Source organism: Elephantulus edwardii, unplaced genomic scaffold (genome assembly GCF_000299155.1).
Source record: "Elephantulus edwardii isolate Elephantulus edwardi_28Jun2011 unplaced genomic scaffold, EleEdw1.0 scaffold00075, whole genome shotgun sequence".
Lineage (NCBI taxonomy): Eukaryota > Metazoa > Chordata > Mammalia > Macroscelidea > Macroscelididae > Elephantulus > Elephantulus edwardii.
The window spans coordinates 14,975,753-14,992,324 of record NW_006399825.1 but is presented as its reverse complement, the minus strand read 5'-3'; the positions used below and the strand labels follow the sequence as shown (position 1 = coordinate 14,992,324).

Here is a 16,572-nt window from a genome sequence, read left to right as displayed (position 1 = left end):
GCAGGATAGAGCAGGGTTTAGGGCTGTTGTGCATAGGGTCGCTATGAGTCGGAAACGACTCGACGGCACATAACAACAACAACAACAACAACTTTAGAACAGAAGATAATAACTGAAAGACGAACACTGAGAAAATTTTTGGTCCTAAGCATATTAAAAAAAAAAAGGATATACTCTTTATCTGAACAAATAACTAGAATCCTAAGCCTTACATTTTATCTTAAATAAGGACTGAAATCTGTAATTTGAAGTAGTAGTTCAAAGAAGCCTTTAAAGACCTATATGCACCTGAGAGAGAGAGAGAGTTTAAAGTTTGATTGACCTATATAAGAAATGACTTGAAGAAATCTGTATTTGGAAGATAGTATACTATATATAGTATATATACTACAGGGACCGCTGGTGCCTAATGGTAAGGAGCTGGACACAGTTCACATCTACAAGCTGCCTCGAGAGAAAAAGTTCAGCGATCTCCTTCCATGATATTTACTGCCTCTGAAAGGCCCCTCGAGGGTCAGTTATGGGGTGGGTCTGACTCAGTGATACTAACAACAACATCATATATATTGTAGAAGAAACACATATTTATTCTCATTCCAAAAAAAAGGTGCCCTGACAGAGTGTGGAAATTATTGAACAATATCACACACAAGCAAAATCTTACTGAAGATTATCCAAAAATGACTGGAACATGCACATCAACAGAGAAATACCAGAAATGTAAGCTGAGTTTAGAAGAGGCTATGTCACTAGAAATATTATCACCAATGTCAGATGGATCTTGGTTGAAAGCAAAGAGTACCAGAGGAATGTCTATCTATGTTTCATTGACTATGCAAAGGCATTTGCCTGTGTAGAATACAACAAACTGTCTAATCTTGAGAAGAATGGGAATCCGAGAACATCTGACTGTGCTCATGAAAAACTTATACTTTGACCAGGAAGCAGTCCTCAAAATAAAGCAAGGAAAGGGCATTATTAAAAATAAAAAATCCATACTTTTTTAAAAATTTTATTTTATTATTTTTGTGTGCATGTACCATCAAATCGGGTCTGACTAGTACAGGAGATTGCCCCTCCTCCTCCAGCAAAGCATCTGGTGGATTTGAACCGCGTACCTCTGGGATTGTAGTACAGCTCCTTGCCACTAGGCCACCAGAGCACCCTTAAAAATCCATACTCTTTCAATTTGTATGCGGAACAGATAATTTGGGAGTCTGAGCTTTATTAGGAGGAGTGTGGCATCAAGATTGGAGGAAGACTCATTAATAACCTATGATACATATACAACTTTGCTTGCTGAAACTAAGGAGAACCTTAAGTGTTTGCTACAAAAGGTGAAGGACTGTAGTCTTCCAAATGGATTGAAGTTTAACATCAAGAAGACAAAGATTCTCAATTCTCACTACTGAGCACAGAACACCATCACAGATGAAGAAGAGACCGAGGTTCACAATTTCAACTTGCTTGGCTTCACAATCAATGCTCTTGGCACCAGCGGTCAGGAAATCAAAAGAAAAACTGCACTGGAGAAGCCTGCTGTTATGAACGTCTCCAAAGTGCTAATGAGTAATCATGTCAGTCTAGAGAATAAGGTACACCTAATCCAGGCCATGGTCTTTGCAATTACTTGCTATGCATCAGAGAGCTAGATAATGACTAAGAGTAACAGAAAAAGAACTGATGTCTGAGTTGAGTTGTGGTGCTGGAGAAGAATACTAAACATACTGTGTACCACCAAGAGAATAAACAGGTCTGTATTGGACAGGCTTTGGGCATGTGGCCAGGAGGGCACAGTCCTTGGAGAAGGTCATCATGCTTGGAAGGGTGGAGGGATAGCATTGGAGAGGAAGACTCTGGATGAGATGGATCCAGACAGTAACTAGGGTAATAAGTATAGGTGTCTTGGAGTCAGTGAGACTGGTTTGGGATTGCTGGACTAAACGTGGACTTACATTGTGAGATAGTCTTTGCCTCCCAAACTCTCCTATTAAACTAATAAAGGCCCCAAAGTGAATAAAGTCTGGGAGTCTTGCAATCAACACTGGTAAAATTAGGTAAAGGAGCATATGGGGTGCCATATGGTGTGACTGTGAAGCTATCTGTATGGTTCTATGGACATTATTGATCGGGCCAGTTCCCCTTTATGAAGTGGGACTTGGCCACCGTCATGTTGCATCTGCTCCTTCTGCACTACCATACTATGTATATTATATATACTATAGAGAGCTCTAGAGACCTAGTCAGTAGGGAGCTGCACTGCTAACCCAAAGGCTGAGTGTTTCTACTGCTCTGAATCCACCAGAACTCCCACAGGAGAAAGACAGGCAATCTTCACCTGTGAGATTTATAGCTCCTGAAAATTCACTGGAGAGTCAGCTATGAGTTGGTTTCAACTTGACAGCAGTGAGGTTTTTGTAGTAAAGAAAATACAATACAGACTCACAAAAGACATGGTAAGTATGATTCCCATATAGATAATTCAGTCAGTTTCTCTGTTACTCACTATACTGTCCACTGCTAGTTTGGTAAATGGGAGTTGGCACCGTTACAGTGGTGATGGCGGGTGCTGAAGTTTCTTCTTCAGACTTCTCTTCTTCAATTCTTGGCACTCCTGGTGCATCAGAAGATAAGTCATTCAATATTTTCCTAGAAAAATAAAGAACTAGATTAAAATATACTGGATAAATATAAGTAATAGGAAAAAAAATTTTAAAAAATGGGTAAAATGTTGTTAGTACTTAGAATGGAAGTTTAAAACATAAACGTTTACAAGTATAAACTCAAAATGGATGATATGGTAACATTTAAATAGCATAATTATCCTTTTTTTTAAAAAATGAATTTTTAGTCTAGAATTCTGTAATAATCTTATTTTAAATCCAAGTTCGGAAAGCTTATAACAACTACTCAACATTTCACTAATTTTATTTCAGTCCATCTTCCTTGGCTACTATGAACTTTGAAAATACTTATTCCTCCTTTCAAATAAATTTATCCCTTCAGGTTATCATCTGCAAATCTGATAACCATGATTTCCATGTTTTTGAACTAAATTGCTAGAAAAAAACACCAAGCTAGATGAAATCACGTGTCGGACACTTTGAGTATTTCCTCTGGATCTAAACTAATCATTACCAAGCTGCTTGTTCTGATAAAAATCCAGCTTGTATTATGAAATAAACTTCAATTCTCCAGTTTCACAAGTGCATCATCAAATATTGGACTAAATACTGTGCTTACTCAAGATCCAAAGGCTAGGTCTAGGAATCCATAAACTTAAAATCATACTCCACTGAGGAGGTTTCACTGTAAGCAAAGATTCCATTAGCTTTCATGAAAGCAACCTTTTCATTATGCATCTGTGCTCTCAAAGCACCTTGCATGTGATTAATTAAGATTTTAATACTGTAATGACCTGCATTAGAAAATAGCATATAAACTAATAAGGCAAATAAAAGATTAATTTTTTTAAATTCTGTATTTATCCAGTATATTTTAATATTAAGCAAATGAGTTCCAAGCCAAGATTTGCCTTAAACTCAAATTCACTGCTTTATTCAGCACTATTCTTCCTTCCTCCACCAAGCTTCCTATGGTGTAAATCGTAACAGGCACAGGGTGCTCATTTTTCTCCTGTGGAATCATTGGTGGATTCGAACCACCAAAAGACAGAGCTAAATAAGCTATGGACTATGCCAGCAGAGCTGAGAACGTAGAATTTCTGTATTTAAATATATAAAGAGAAACTATGTGGTGCTTATTTCTTCATACCTGACTGGATCTGCTTCATGATCAAAGGTGGTATATACTAATGTGAGATAGACTTCCAAGTCAAATTCTAATATGAGCTATATTTAAAAGAAAAGAAACGATGAATGTAAATACATACAGCATATCCCAGGAACATAAGATTCTTAAGACCCAGAAATCAATTTACTGATAATTCATTCAGGATGTTTAATGGCAAAGACTAAGAAAAAGGCCAGTTTAGTATCTCTGGGTGGTTTATCATTCACATGTCCTCTCAAAGACTAAGAAAAAGGCCAGTTTAGTATCTCTGGGTGGTTTATCATTCACATGTCCTCTCTAGATAATGATTAACTGTCTATTTTGTGCTAAAGTAATTATTGTATTAAGGAGAGAGCATTAGGATGGGACAAAAGCCCCACCCTACTAGAGGCTTATATTATCTCATGGGACCTCAGTACCATGTGCTTTTTTTCTTCTGGAAAAGCTCCTTTGCCTGGGACATAGCTTCCACCTGCTCACTGTCTCTACACCACTAGCCTACATTATCCACAGTCACTATCTAGCTGTGTCACAAGTCATAGTCTACAGGATCCTGGCCCACTGTTCACCAGTTGCTTCAAAGCCAGCCTGCTATCCTACAGTCACATGAGTCATTCCTCTGACAGGTATAAGTCACTGGGAGACCTTGTTTATCTGAACCCAAGGGAACTGAGACATGGATAGAACTTTTCATGTTAGAATTATGGACACACACAACTGATTAAGCATTTGGGACTACGCTGACCTGAGGCTTTTCTTAAATAGTCTGCAATTTATCTTTGCAGGACAAATTAGGAAAAGAGTATCCAAGTAAATAAGGGGAACCCTGTGCTACTTATCCCTTGGAATGCAGAAATAATTTGTATTATTAATAAGTAAGAGTATTAAGCTTATTAAACTCTGAAGTAAGCTTATCAGAGAAATTTATGGAATTTCCCTTCCTGGGTATACTGAATATAAACTGATTTATATGTATAAAAAAAATATTTTGGTAGAGCTTAGTGGCAAGACATAGGCTAGGTAATTTCTACAGTAAACATATTATCTACAGTAAGGTGCTCCTATAATCTGGGGATGTTAAAAAAGTATCACTCTGAGAGAAGTATTAAATATCCACCCTGGCATAAGGAATTCTGGTGACACAGTCCTTTGGGAGTTTCACTGCTAACCCAAATTTGGAGCCTCTCTGATGTTTCAAACCTACCAGCTGCTCTGCAGGAGAAAGATGGGCCATCTTCTCCTGTGTGATTTACAGCCTCCAAAAATCTACTGTAGGGTCAGCTGGGAGTTGGTTCGGACTCAACAGTGGTGAGCTGAGTTCAAACTGGCATATGATTTACAAACCTATTGCTGCTATGTAGCCTAGTGGGTAAGAAGTTGTGCTGACAATTCAAAAGCAGGGGGTTTGAATCCACCAGTTGCTCCATAGGAGAAAGATGGACAATTCTCTTCTCATTCAATTTACAGCCTCTAAAAACCTGCTGGAGGGTCAGCTATGAGTCAGTTCAGTTTTGATGACAATGAATTAATAAATAGCATAGTGTAAGAAATGATATACATCTAACGAGAAAACGGACATAAAGAGAATTAGCAGAAGAAAAACTGTCTACCTAGGACTGTTCAAAGGAATATGCATATAATAAGCTTCAACTTGAAAAAAGTCGGTCAAGATGAAAGATGTTATGTGCTGGGTGCTTAAAGGTCAATGGTGCAGATCTACTAGCTCTTCCACCAGAGAAAGACAGGAAGCCTTTCCTAATGATTTACAACCTCGGAAACCCAAGGATGATCCATGAGGACTTAGAACTGACTGATTTGTCAGTAATGGGTTTCTTTTCTTCACCTTTGAGCTAATTGGCTTTTAACATTTCCTTTCTTTTATCTGCAACTATTTAGGGTTTCCTGCACCATCTGCAATTCTAAATTCTTTGAACCACTAACTTCCATACCTGTAAGACGGCCTCCTTGAAAGAATTTCTCTTCGTTTTTGAGAATCAGTTACACTATCCACAGACTCCTGTGAATCTTCACTTTCTGCAATGGTAGAAATCTGGAAAGAAAGAAGATCTTCATCTTGGTACTCAAATTTAGTTCCTTTACAATTTTTATAAATGTTAGCAATGCAAAATTAAAAAAATATATTTATGTCTTATACATGCTTCAGTAGGGGGAAAAGAATTTTTATGGGAAACAACCACACTCATTCTTCCCGCACTCTAATTACTCAACAGGTAATAAAATAAGAAGTCAGAGAACTTGTCAATATCAAATTTTTTGTCATATTCAGATAGAGTAATCTCCTTTAAAGAATCCATGTAGTCAATATCAAATCCATCGATGTCGCTTCTCAGCTATTTCCTTTCAGTTGTTTGAACAAAACTACCAACAAAAGTTGCTTTCTGACATGAAAGAGTGAAGGGCTAGGTATAGTAAAAAGTATACACAGTGACAATACAAATATTTTTGTCTACTGTGTAAACACAAGTATGTTTAACAATGAGCACTTTTGATAGGTGATCTCCTAACATGCTAGACTCTTGTTTTCAGCAGTTAGCCCCAAAATACCCCTTTCTGGTTCCATGTTTCAAAGTTGTCATTCTATAAATTTTTATTAAAGAAAAATTCCAGGTAAAAATCTGCATCTTTGAAATATATCCTTGAACTGGAAAGTAGTAATACATGAATAAAGATTTTACACAGGATGTTAATAATAGCAACTTATTAAGAGCTTTCTTTTATGGCCACTGTATAGTTTGAAAAGCTGAGCTACAAAAAGATTAAGTAACTCACCCAAGTCACAAAAGTAGGAATGATGCCCAGTGGCAACTTAAGTCAACTCTACTAGACTAGAAACTCCTCAGTGTAATCAATACACTTTATAATCTTGGTTTGATTTAACCAAGACACCAAGGTCTATGTGGATTAGCATGATTAAATTTCTGGCAATGGCAGTAAGAAAAATATTCAGAAGTAGGAAGTCTTTCAAATGGAGATGTTGACTGGTGCTAGGAGTTAAATATGACTCAGCGACCCCATGAACAACAGATCTGAACCCCTTTCCTATCCAGTGCCATCCTCACAAGCTCTGGCACAATCAAGCCCTTTGCTGCAGTGAGTGTGTCAACACCCTGATGGAGAGGCTTCCTCTCTTTCACAGTCCCTCCACATTCTCAAGCAATAGCTTTTCCTGGTATCATTCCCAAAGTATGTGAGACAAGCTTTGCCGCCAAAGAGTTCTGTAGCTGCACTTTCTCCAAGACATGTTTGTTCTTTCAGCAGTCCATGGGATATTCAGTACTCTTTTCCAACACCACAGTTCAAGGTCATCAATAATTCTTCTGTCACTGTACTACTGTGTGCCTTCCATGGCCATGATTCTCAGTGTAATGATCTATTAGGAGCATTATATTACTATTATTGAATAGTAACAGAATATAAATAATTATATTAGGGAGCTCTGGTGGCCTAGTATTAAGGAGATGCACTATAAACCTAAAGACATATCTTTCAAATCTACCAGCTGCATTGCTGGGGAAAATGAGCAATCTTTCCCACTGTGATTAAATGCCTCTGAAAACCCACTGGAGGGTCAGCTATGAATGGGTTCTTACTCATGGTACACAATAACAACAATATGTACTATATATTCTATGTTAAGAAGACAGGATTGCAAGTGGTTCTGTTAGATGTGATCAGCCTTGTCTGAGTAGAGAGACATCTCAAGCGTGTGTCCTACATTGAAGGTATGCTTGGACTCTGGCTGAAAGAGCTTTTTGTTCAATGGCCTTCAGACCTGAACTGGAGACTTGCCAACTTTGGGTTGTCAAACCAGCTCTCTGTGGCCCTGCTTTCCCTTAGATGACCTCTAGATTTGTTAGCCTCCAAAGCCACCTGTCTGCAACCCTGCTCCCCAACAATCATCAGCCTCTGAGCTAGCAGCCTAACTCTAACATTCAAAGACAGTGCTCATGACTTGCCCTACCAGCCTTCCCAGAGACCACTTTCTTGAGGTCTGACCTACTGACCTAAGATATGTCAGACTCTAAAAGCACATAAATCATTTTCTTGGGAGAAAAAAAAGATTGTTTCCCTCTTGTGATATGCACACTCACTTTAAAATGTCCCAGGTGACACATTGAGTGTATATAGTCTGCACAGACTTTCTTACATACAAATGAGAAACTGAAAAGGCTTTAAGACAGGGTCAGAGTTTCAAGAAATAATGAGATTAAACATGAAGTGCACAGTACTACTGACAAACATAGTTTCCTTTCACTAATACTCCACTGAGAACTTGGCTGCTTTCTTTCTTTTTCCCTTCGGCCACTTTGCTTAAGCCTAATATTCCCCATCCTTTTAAGGACATATAGTAGACTAACACATCCAAGTTGAAATTCATTAACAACAAAAAAGGTCATTAAACATGGTAAACTACCCAAAGTACAGTTTTAAATTACATAAATGGCTTTTCATATGTAATCTTTTGATTTTCCTCCCACTGATCAGCTAATCTATGCCCTTAGTTGGGCAAAAGGCCCCCTCCTGTGACCTATAAATGTCTACTTAGAGTCAAGTAATTATTTTATCTCCTTGGAGTGATTTCACTTTTTGAATGTAAAGGAATTCAAAGCTATTTCTATTACATCACAGATTCTTTTACATCAAACGTTCTACTTCCTCTTTGAAGCTACTATCTCAGGAGAACTTGGAACTATAAAGTACATTCCCATGGGTTAATAAAAAGTGTCCAAAAAGAAAAAAAAAATCTTATAAGTGCTACTAATTGCAGCTCATTAAATAGTTTTTTAAAGTTATCAATCCCCATTTGATAACGTGATATCCATATCAGTCCTAAGTATTTTAGTTTAACTCTTTGAAGGTGAGCCACAGGCACCTCTATAGAGGCTGCAAGGCCACAGGAACTTTGAGAATCTCCTGGTCCATCAGAAATGTCACCAACCTAGCAGCTAGCTAGTAATTCATCCAGGTCGACTTGATCCTTGGAACACAAGATGCTCCATCTGAAAAGTGATACCCCAGTTATATATGACAGTCTACCATGCTACTATTGCATTCTTTTGATGGACTTCCCCTTGCTCTGGTCCTCATCTGCTGTCACCTGTCCTTTAATTGACTCCTGAGGCCTTTTAATAGCTGTTTAATCTAGGCTACTTATAAATTATGAAAATGTAAATAGCCAAACCATTCCTGGTATACTTGTAAAGTTTCAATCTTGATCTTTTAGTGTTTTGCTTAAAATTCTTATTCCCTTTTGCTACACACTCAAAAAATTGACTGCCACACAGTCAACTCATAGCTGACGTCCCAGTGGGTTGTTGGATACTGTAAATAGCATTAAGAGCACTTCTCTTTCTCCATGGGAGCAGCTAGGGAATTTGAATCACCAGAAACTCCACCTTTGGATGAGCAGCAAAGCTCCCTACAAATTCAACCACCAGAGCTCCCCATTTTGTTACATAACACCAAAAAAAGCCTACATAGCATTATATGATATTTTAAAATGAACTATACAGTGACAATCAAAATAGACGTAGTTCCCTGGGAACTAAAGTATAGGTTGTTGTGTGCCTGTAGAGTAGAAACCAACCAATAGCGGACCCTCCAGTGGGTTATAGATAAGAGTAATCACAAAGAGATTACTCATCCTTGTTCCACATAGTAGCTGCTGGATGTGAACATTGTTCCTTTGGGATTGCGGTGCAACTTCATAACACCAGGCTAGTACCAGAGCTCCTTAAGTACAGTAGTCAGTCCTGGGCTTACTAGGTATTTAAACTAAAATTAACCACATTTAACAGTTCTCCTTCCTCCTTTCTTTATTGTGAGTTTAATGAAAGTTTACAGAAAAGTTGGACTTTCATTCATTCATTGTTGCACACTTTCTGTCCCCAGTCCACTTTCCAATGCACTTCAATGCACTTCTTATTCTGGACTGTTGTCATAAAAATAATTCCTAATCCTCTTAAACGGTTCTTTCCTTCCTCTGTTCCAACAGAGTATTCATAATTTATCCTCCTTTCCATAGTTTCCCTCAAGTCATTCCTATTTATTGACAGTGATGTTATGCAGTATCTGTCCTTTGGTGACTGAGATAGTTCACTCAGCATAATGTCCTCCAGGATCACTCATGTTGTGTATTGTTTTATGAGTTCCTTGTTTTTCAGTGCTGTGTAGTATTCCATTGTGTGAATATACCATAGTTTTTCCTATCCATTCATCTGTTGATGGGTGCTTGGGTTGCTTCCATCTCTTTACTATTAGGAATAATGCAGCAATAAATATGAAATATGAGTATGTATATATCTGCTTGGGTGGCAGCTCTGGTTTCTTCTTGAGGGTATATTCCCAGTAGTAGAACTGCTGGGTCCAATGGTATTTCTATTTCCAGCTTTTTGAGATAGCGCCATACTGCTTGCCATAGTAGTTGCACCATTTTACACTCCCATTAGTAGTGAATAAGGGACACACCCTTACCAGTATTTGTTGTTTGCTGCTCTGTTGAACTTTGCTATTGTTACAGGACTGAGATGGTATCTCAGTTGTTTTGATTTGCATCTCTCTGACAGCTATAGATTTTTATCATTTCTTCATGTGTGTTTTTGTCATCTGAATGTCTTCTTTTGTGAAGTGTCTATTCATATCCTTTGCCCATTTTGTGATTGGATTGTCTATTTTTTTCTTGTTAAGGTATTGGAGTATTCTATAAATTTTAGAGAAGTCCCTCACATGATATTCTGGAGAGGTCCTGGACAGATTTTCCCAATGAAACACATCTTTTGAATTCTTGACTGCTGGTGCTAAGAGTGTTGCTTGTGGAGCCAAGCAAGCTGTAATTGTTAACAACCTCAACCTCTTCTCCATCTATCAGGGTGCTACCAATTGGCCCAGTGGAGAGAATCTTTGTCTTCTTGATGTTGAGTTTCAATCCACACTGAAAACTACAGTCCTTGACATTCTTCAGCAAGCTTAAGGTCCTCCTCAGTTTAAGCAAGCAAGGTTGCGTCATCTGTAACACAGGTTGTTGATGAGTCTTCCTCCAATCCTGATGCCACATTCCTCCTCATGAAGTCCAGCCTCCCAAATGATCTGTTCTACATATAGACCGAAAAGGTATGGAAAAACACCTGATTTTGATTTTGAACCAATCAATGTTTCCTTATTCTGTTCTGAGGACTGCTTTCTAATCTGAGTATAGGTTTCAAGTGTTCTGGGATTCCCATTCTCCTCAAAGTCTTCAGAAGGTCCCATTCATCAATTTTATTTTCCTCTCCTGGTTGTAGGTCCTCCTCTCTTTTCAAAGGAGGAAGGAGAAAATTGTCAAAACTTTTTAGTGATCAGTGTTCAAAAATTAGTTGGATTCCTCCACAATTACAAAGAGACATAAAGTTAGGAAAACAATTACATGTCATCCTAAAAAGAAAGTATTTACAAATAAATCTAATAAAAGATACAAACAAAACAATAAAATATTACAACAATAAAAACTCAAGAGGTATAGCATCAATAATATACCATGCTCATGAATAATAAGAGTTAACAATGAAAAAAATGTTAATACAAATAACTACCTGCTGTCAGATCTTGACTGAATGCAGAGAATACCAGAAAATGTCTACTGTGCTTTACTGATCATCCAAAAGCATTTAACTGTGTGGATCATAGCAAGTTATGGCTAACACTGAGAAGAATGGGAATCTCAAAACACTTCATTATGCTTTTCTGAAACCTAGACACAGACTAACAAGCAGTTGTCTGCACAGAACAAATAAGACTACTTGAAGGGTTTAAAATCAAGATAGATGTGTGTCAGGCTTGTACCCTTTCTTGATACCTATTCAAATCTGTTGAGCAAATCACTTCAGAAGCTGGACTAGCTGGAGATTATAGTAAGAAGATTGAAGGAAGGCTCATCAACAATTTGTATTATGCAGATGACAGAGCTTTGCTTGCTTAAACAGAAGAAAACTTTAAGCACTTGCTGAAGATCAAAGCAGCCTTCAATATGGATTATATCTCAACATTAAGAAAATAAGGGAGCTCTGGTGTCCTAGTGGCAAGAAGCCGCACTGCAATCCCAGAGTTGTGCAGTTCAAATCCACCAGATGCTCTGCTGGAGGAGGAAGAACAATCTCCTCCTGTACCAGTCAGATCTGATTTGATGGTATATGCACAAAAAATAATAAAATTAAAAGATAAAAAAAAAAGAAAATAATGATCCTTACCACTGGACTAATAAGGCAACATCATGATAGATAGAGAAATGAATGAAGTTATCAGTGATTTAATTTTACTTGAATCCATAATCAACAGCCATGGTAGCAACAGTCAAGAAATCAAAAGACATGCTGCAATTGGGGAATCTGTCAAGGACAACTTTAAAGCAGTAAAGAGCAAGGATGTCTGTTAAAAGACAAAGGTACACTTGATCTAAACCACAGTATTTGTAACTGCTTCCACTGTGAAAGCTGGAAAGTGAGTAAGACTAAAGAACTGATGCCTTTGAACTGTGGTGTTGGCAAAAGTACTGAACATACCATGGGCTGCCAACAGAACACATACATCTGTCCTGAAAGATGTACAACCTTAGTTAGCGTACTCCTTAGAGGCAAGGATGGAGAAACTCGCATCTCACATACTTAAGGCATGTTGTCAGGGAGGGCCAGTACTTGGAAAAAGATACTGAGGAAGGAAGAATGCTACTTGAAGAAGAAAACCGTCAAGAGATGGACTGGCATAGGGACTACAGCAATGGACTTGAGCAGGGCAGGGATTGTGATGACAGTGAAAAGCAGAGCAAGATTCAGATCTGCTGTTCACACGGTTGCTAGGAGTTGCAGTGGAGTCAGTGGCACCGAAACCACCACCACCAACCACCTACAGATCCAATGCAATTTTTATCTAGATCTTATCATCCCTTAAAGATATAGAAAAACTAATCAACTTTATAGTAAAAGGAAGATGATCTTGGAAAAGCAAAAATAGTAGGAGAAAATCAAAGAATATGGTAAGAGGCCTTATACTTCTTGATCTCAAAAGATTCTGTACAGCCAAAGGAGACAAAAGAGCCGGTACTGGAATAGCAGCAGACATACAGACTAGGAGAGAATCAAGAACCCAGAAATTAGCCCAATCCATTACCTGTGGACAGCTGATCTCTGGCACAGAGCCAAAAATCCTTTAAGTAGGGGAAAAGATTACTTTTCCTCCCTGGCTGTATGAGCAACTGCTACTATAATGAATTATACTATATAACCATTAGGACCAAGAACTTCATGACCAACTACTCAGCAAGGTGGATATCATTTCACTTCAAGAACAAAAGCTTTGCTCAGTAAGAAGAAAAAAAAAATCTAGTAAGTGCCAGGAGAGACCGGTCCTTCAATAAGGATATCATGCTTGGAAGGGTAAAGGGTGAGCGCAGAAGACGACGATCCTGGGTGAGATGGGTTGACACAGTGACTCTGACCATGGGGCTAAGTTTGTCAGAGACAGTGACGGAAGCATACAAGGTTCACAGTCAATGTTCAGAGGATCGTTATGGGTACTAATAGGACAACACAATAACACACAGGGAGATTAGAATTCGCACACACTGTTGGTGGAATGCAAAATGGTGCAATTACTGTGGAAAACAGTTTCTTGGTTTCTTAAAAAGTTGGAAATATAAATATTTGATCTAGCAATCCCACACAGGCTAAAGGCATAACAATCATACCACAAAAAAAGGCTACTGGCACACCTGTGATCATGGCAACATGATTTACAACAACAAAGACAGAGAAATAAATAATCCAAGTGTCCATCAAAGGACGGTTGGATAAACAAAGTAAGGTACACATAAATAAGGGGAGACTCATGGCACCATTAACGAAAAATAAAACAGCAGATAATATGGAAAATCTGGAGAACATTATTCAGAACCAAGTAAGTCTTGTCATGAAAGGATAAATATTTCAAGAGTAAATTATTATAAAAAGCCAAGAGAAGATTTATACACAAAGAAAAAAATTATTTTTGATAAGAAGGAAAAGGTGGGAAAGAAAAAAAATTACTAACTAGATAAACCAAGTTAAGGAAAATGCAAAATGAACAAAAACTTACGGTGAAAGAATTAGCTGACATGTTTTTAAACTAAATCAGGGCTCTAGTTACCTGAAAATATGGATCCGAACACTAACTGCTTTATTAAAGTTAACCAGGAAATTATGAAAGTATTGAGAAGTTATAAAATATACCTAATGTGAAAAAACAAACAACCAAACAAACAAAAAAACCAAAACCCCAACCCTCCAAAAATCATAGACAACACTAATTTTCTGACCAGAAATGCCAATCCTATTGTAAGGGATAATTCAAGTGGAGTTTTTCAACTCTTCTTCACTGTGAAGAGTAAATATTTTAACACATGGATTAAGATTTAAGATTGTGTATATTTATATAAAATATTCTGTTGGGTTTTTTCCCCCAACTGGAACACATCACGAATTTGCGTGTCATCCTTGCACAGGGCCCACACTAATCTTCTCTGTATAGTTCCAATTTTAGGGTCTGTGCTGCCAAAGCGAGCACCATATATTTTTAACCCCTGAAGACAAAGATCGTGGGAGAAGGATGCACCGTCTCTTCCCAGGCAATTAACTGCCTTTGAAAACCCACTGTAGGTTCAGCTAAGGGTTGGTTCTGACTCTGCGGTACACAACAACAAAGAGAGGATTTATGAAGACACTGACAAAAAGGGCAGCAATAATAAAGACTAAGGAGGTGGAGAGAAAAAGTATCTAACCTACCCCAGAACTGATTCAGGAGGGAGTTGTTAGAACGAAATCCTTTGTATGTTGGGACTATCTGCATTTTCCTTGATCATGAGATTTATATGTTAAATTTATACTTATTACATCAAAAAATTTAAGATTAAAATAATAATCTCTAATATCTGCAGATGACACCTATAATAAACCTTTATGTAAATAAATCACAATCTTGTAAATCTAATGTTATTTTATAATAGGAAAATATTTTAATGAGATAAAACCCCAAATATTAAAATTATATTTCTAAGTTTTAAAACTTGAAAAACATAAAATTTTATTTTGCTAACAGAATTTAATAGGTTTAACTAAAAAAATTTACTATTTTATTACAATAAGACAAAAATATGAATCTAAACTTTCTTTTCTGAAAAGTGATTCAATACCTGACACTGTTGGGAAAAAAAAAAAAAGATAGCAAAATGACACACAGATACAAAATTAAGTGCATGTATGGTTGAATTGATAAAAGTAAAACATTTTATTTTTTTACCTGTCAATTATGCAAGATTTTGGTGAGATTTATCTAGCCAGTATATTTCCATCTCACAAGTTTTTTCATTTATTCATGTTAACAAGAAAGTTTCCTATTTTTAACAAGTAAGTCACACACTTATTGCAACTCTGGAAGACTTCTGAAGAGTTTAGAAAAATTCTATTTCTAGAAGTTTTAAAGTGTCTAAATTTAAACTTTTAGAGAAAACAACTTACATCATTTTGTAGTAATAAATAAAGTGTAGAAAATTTCCAAACTTCTATTTTTAAAACTATCTCTCCATAGTGCACTTTTTTTCAAAATGTTTAATTGCATTACTATCCCATGCATAGATAAGTACCTTTTCTCAGTTCAAATATTTAAAAAATATGTTAGAGGATGTCTTTCCTGTACATCTTTGCTGGCCATTTTTAAGAGATCAGAAATTTGGAGACATTACGTTTGATGTAAAAGAAAAAAAAAATTCATACAACTCTTAAATATATGATTAGCAGGGTTATCTCGCACCGCACTACAAAGGACTATCAATATTCTACTGGAAAAAATCTCATCTCCAACTACTTTCCCATTTCTCATTATAGTGTAGCAACATCTTTTTGCTGTTTTTTGATAGGCCAAATATATTTCTGATCTCTGAGGCCCTTGAATTTTATTTTTCTACTCTTTGGAATGCTCTCCCAGACCATCACCAAAGTTTACTCTTCTTCAATGTCCTTTGATCTCTCTTTAACCTCTCTGTCCACTCCTATATAAAATAGGTCTTTCTTTCACATCATTTCTCTATTTAATTTTCCTAACACTCATTTCCATCTGACATATGTGTTTGTTGTTTTTTCTGAGGTTTATGTGATATTCATGAGAATGTTGTTGCTGTTATGTGCCGTCGAGACAACTGCATCAGGAGAGTAAAGATGGTGCAGTTCAATACGGTCTGTTCTTGCACCTCGACTATACTGACACATATGATTAATGAAAATGTGGTCAACAAATGGATGGAGTTCTGGTGGCCTACTGGTAAGAAGCCACAGTGCAATCCCAAAGACACTCGGTTCAAATCCACTAGTTGATCCGTATGAGAAACATGGGCAACCTCCTCGTGTACAATTCAACTGTTGTGCAAAACCCATTGGAAGGTCAACTATGAGTTGGTTCTAACTCGATGTTATACAATATAATAACAAGAGCACAAAAGTCCTGCTTAATGCATTTAAGTTGTACTATGGTGTTCCTTAGTGAGATTTTGTAGCCTAGTGTTTAAGAAGCTGTGCTACCATCCTAAAGACAAAGGTTCGAGTCCACCAGCTGCTGCTCTGCAGAAGAGAGGAGGGTGGGCAATCTCCTGTGCAAGTTATTGCCTCGGAAAATCCACTGAGAGGTCATCTATGGGTTGGTTCCGAATTGATGGCACACAACAACATGATACTCATTTGAAGTTGTTGTTGTTGTTATGTGCCA

At 37.3% G+C, this 16,572-nt stretch overlaps 1 protein-coding gene across 2 annotated transcripts in view; it reads right to left on the bottom strand.

The window, feature by feature from the left end:
• Positions 1 to 16,572, bottom strand: part of CREB1 (cAMP responsive element binding protein 1) — a 99,866-nt gene that overhangs the window by 20,452 nt on the left and 62,842 nt on the right. For both annotated transcript variants that reach the window (XM_006889125.1, XM_006889124.1), the window contains 2 exons: positions 5,742 to 5,842; positions 2,507 to 2,649 (listed from right to left, as the gene is read on the bottom strand). In XM_006889125.1, coding sequence (XP_006889187.1) covers positions 2,507 to 2,649; positions 5,742 to 5,842 — 244 coding nt within the window. The remainder of the gene's footprint in view (positions 1 to 2,506; positions 2,650 to 5,741; positions 5,843 to 16,572) is intronic.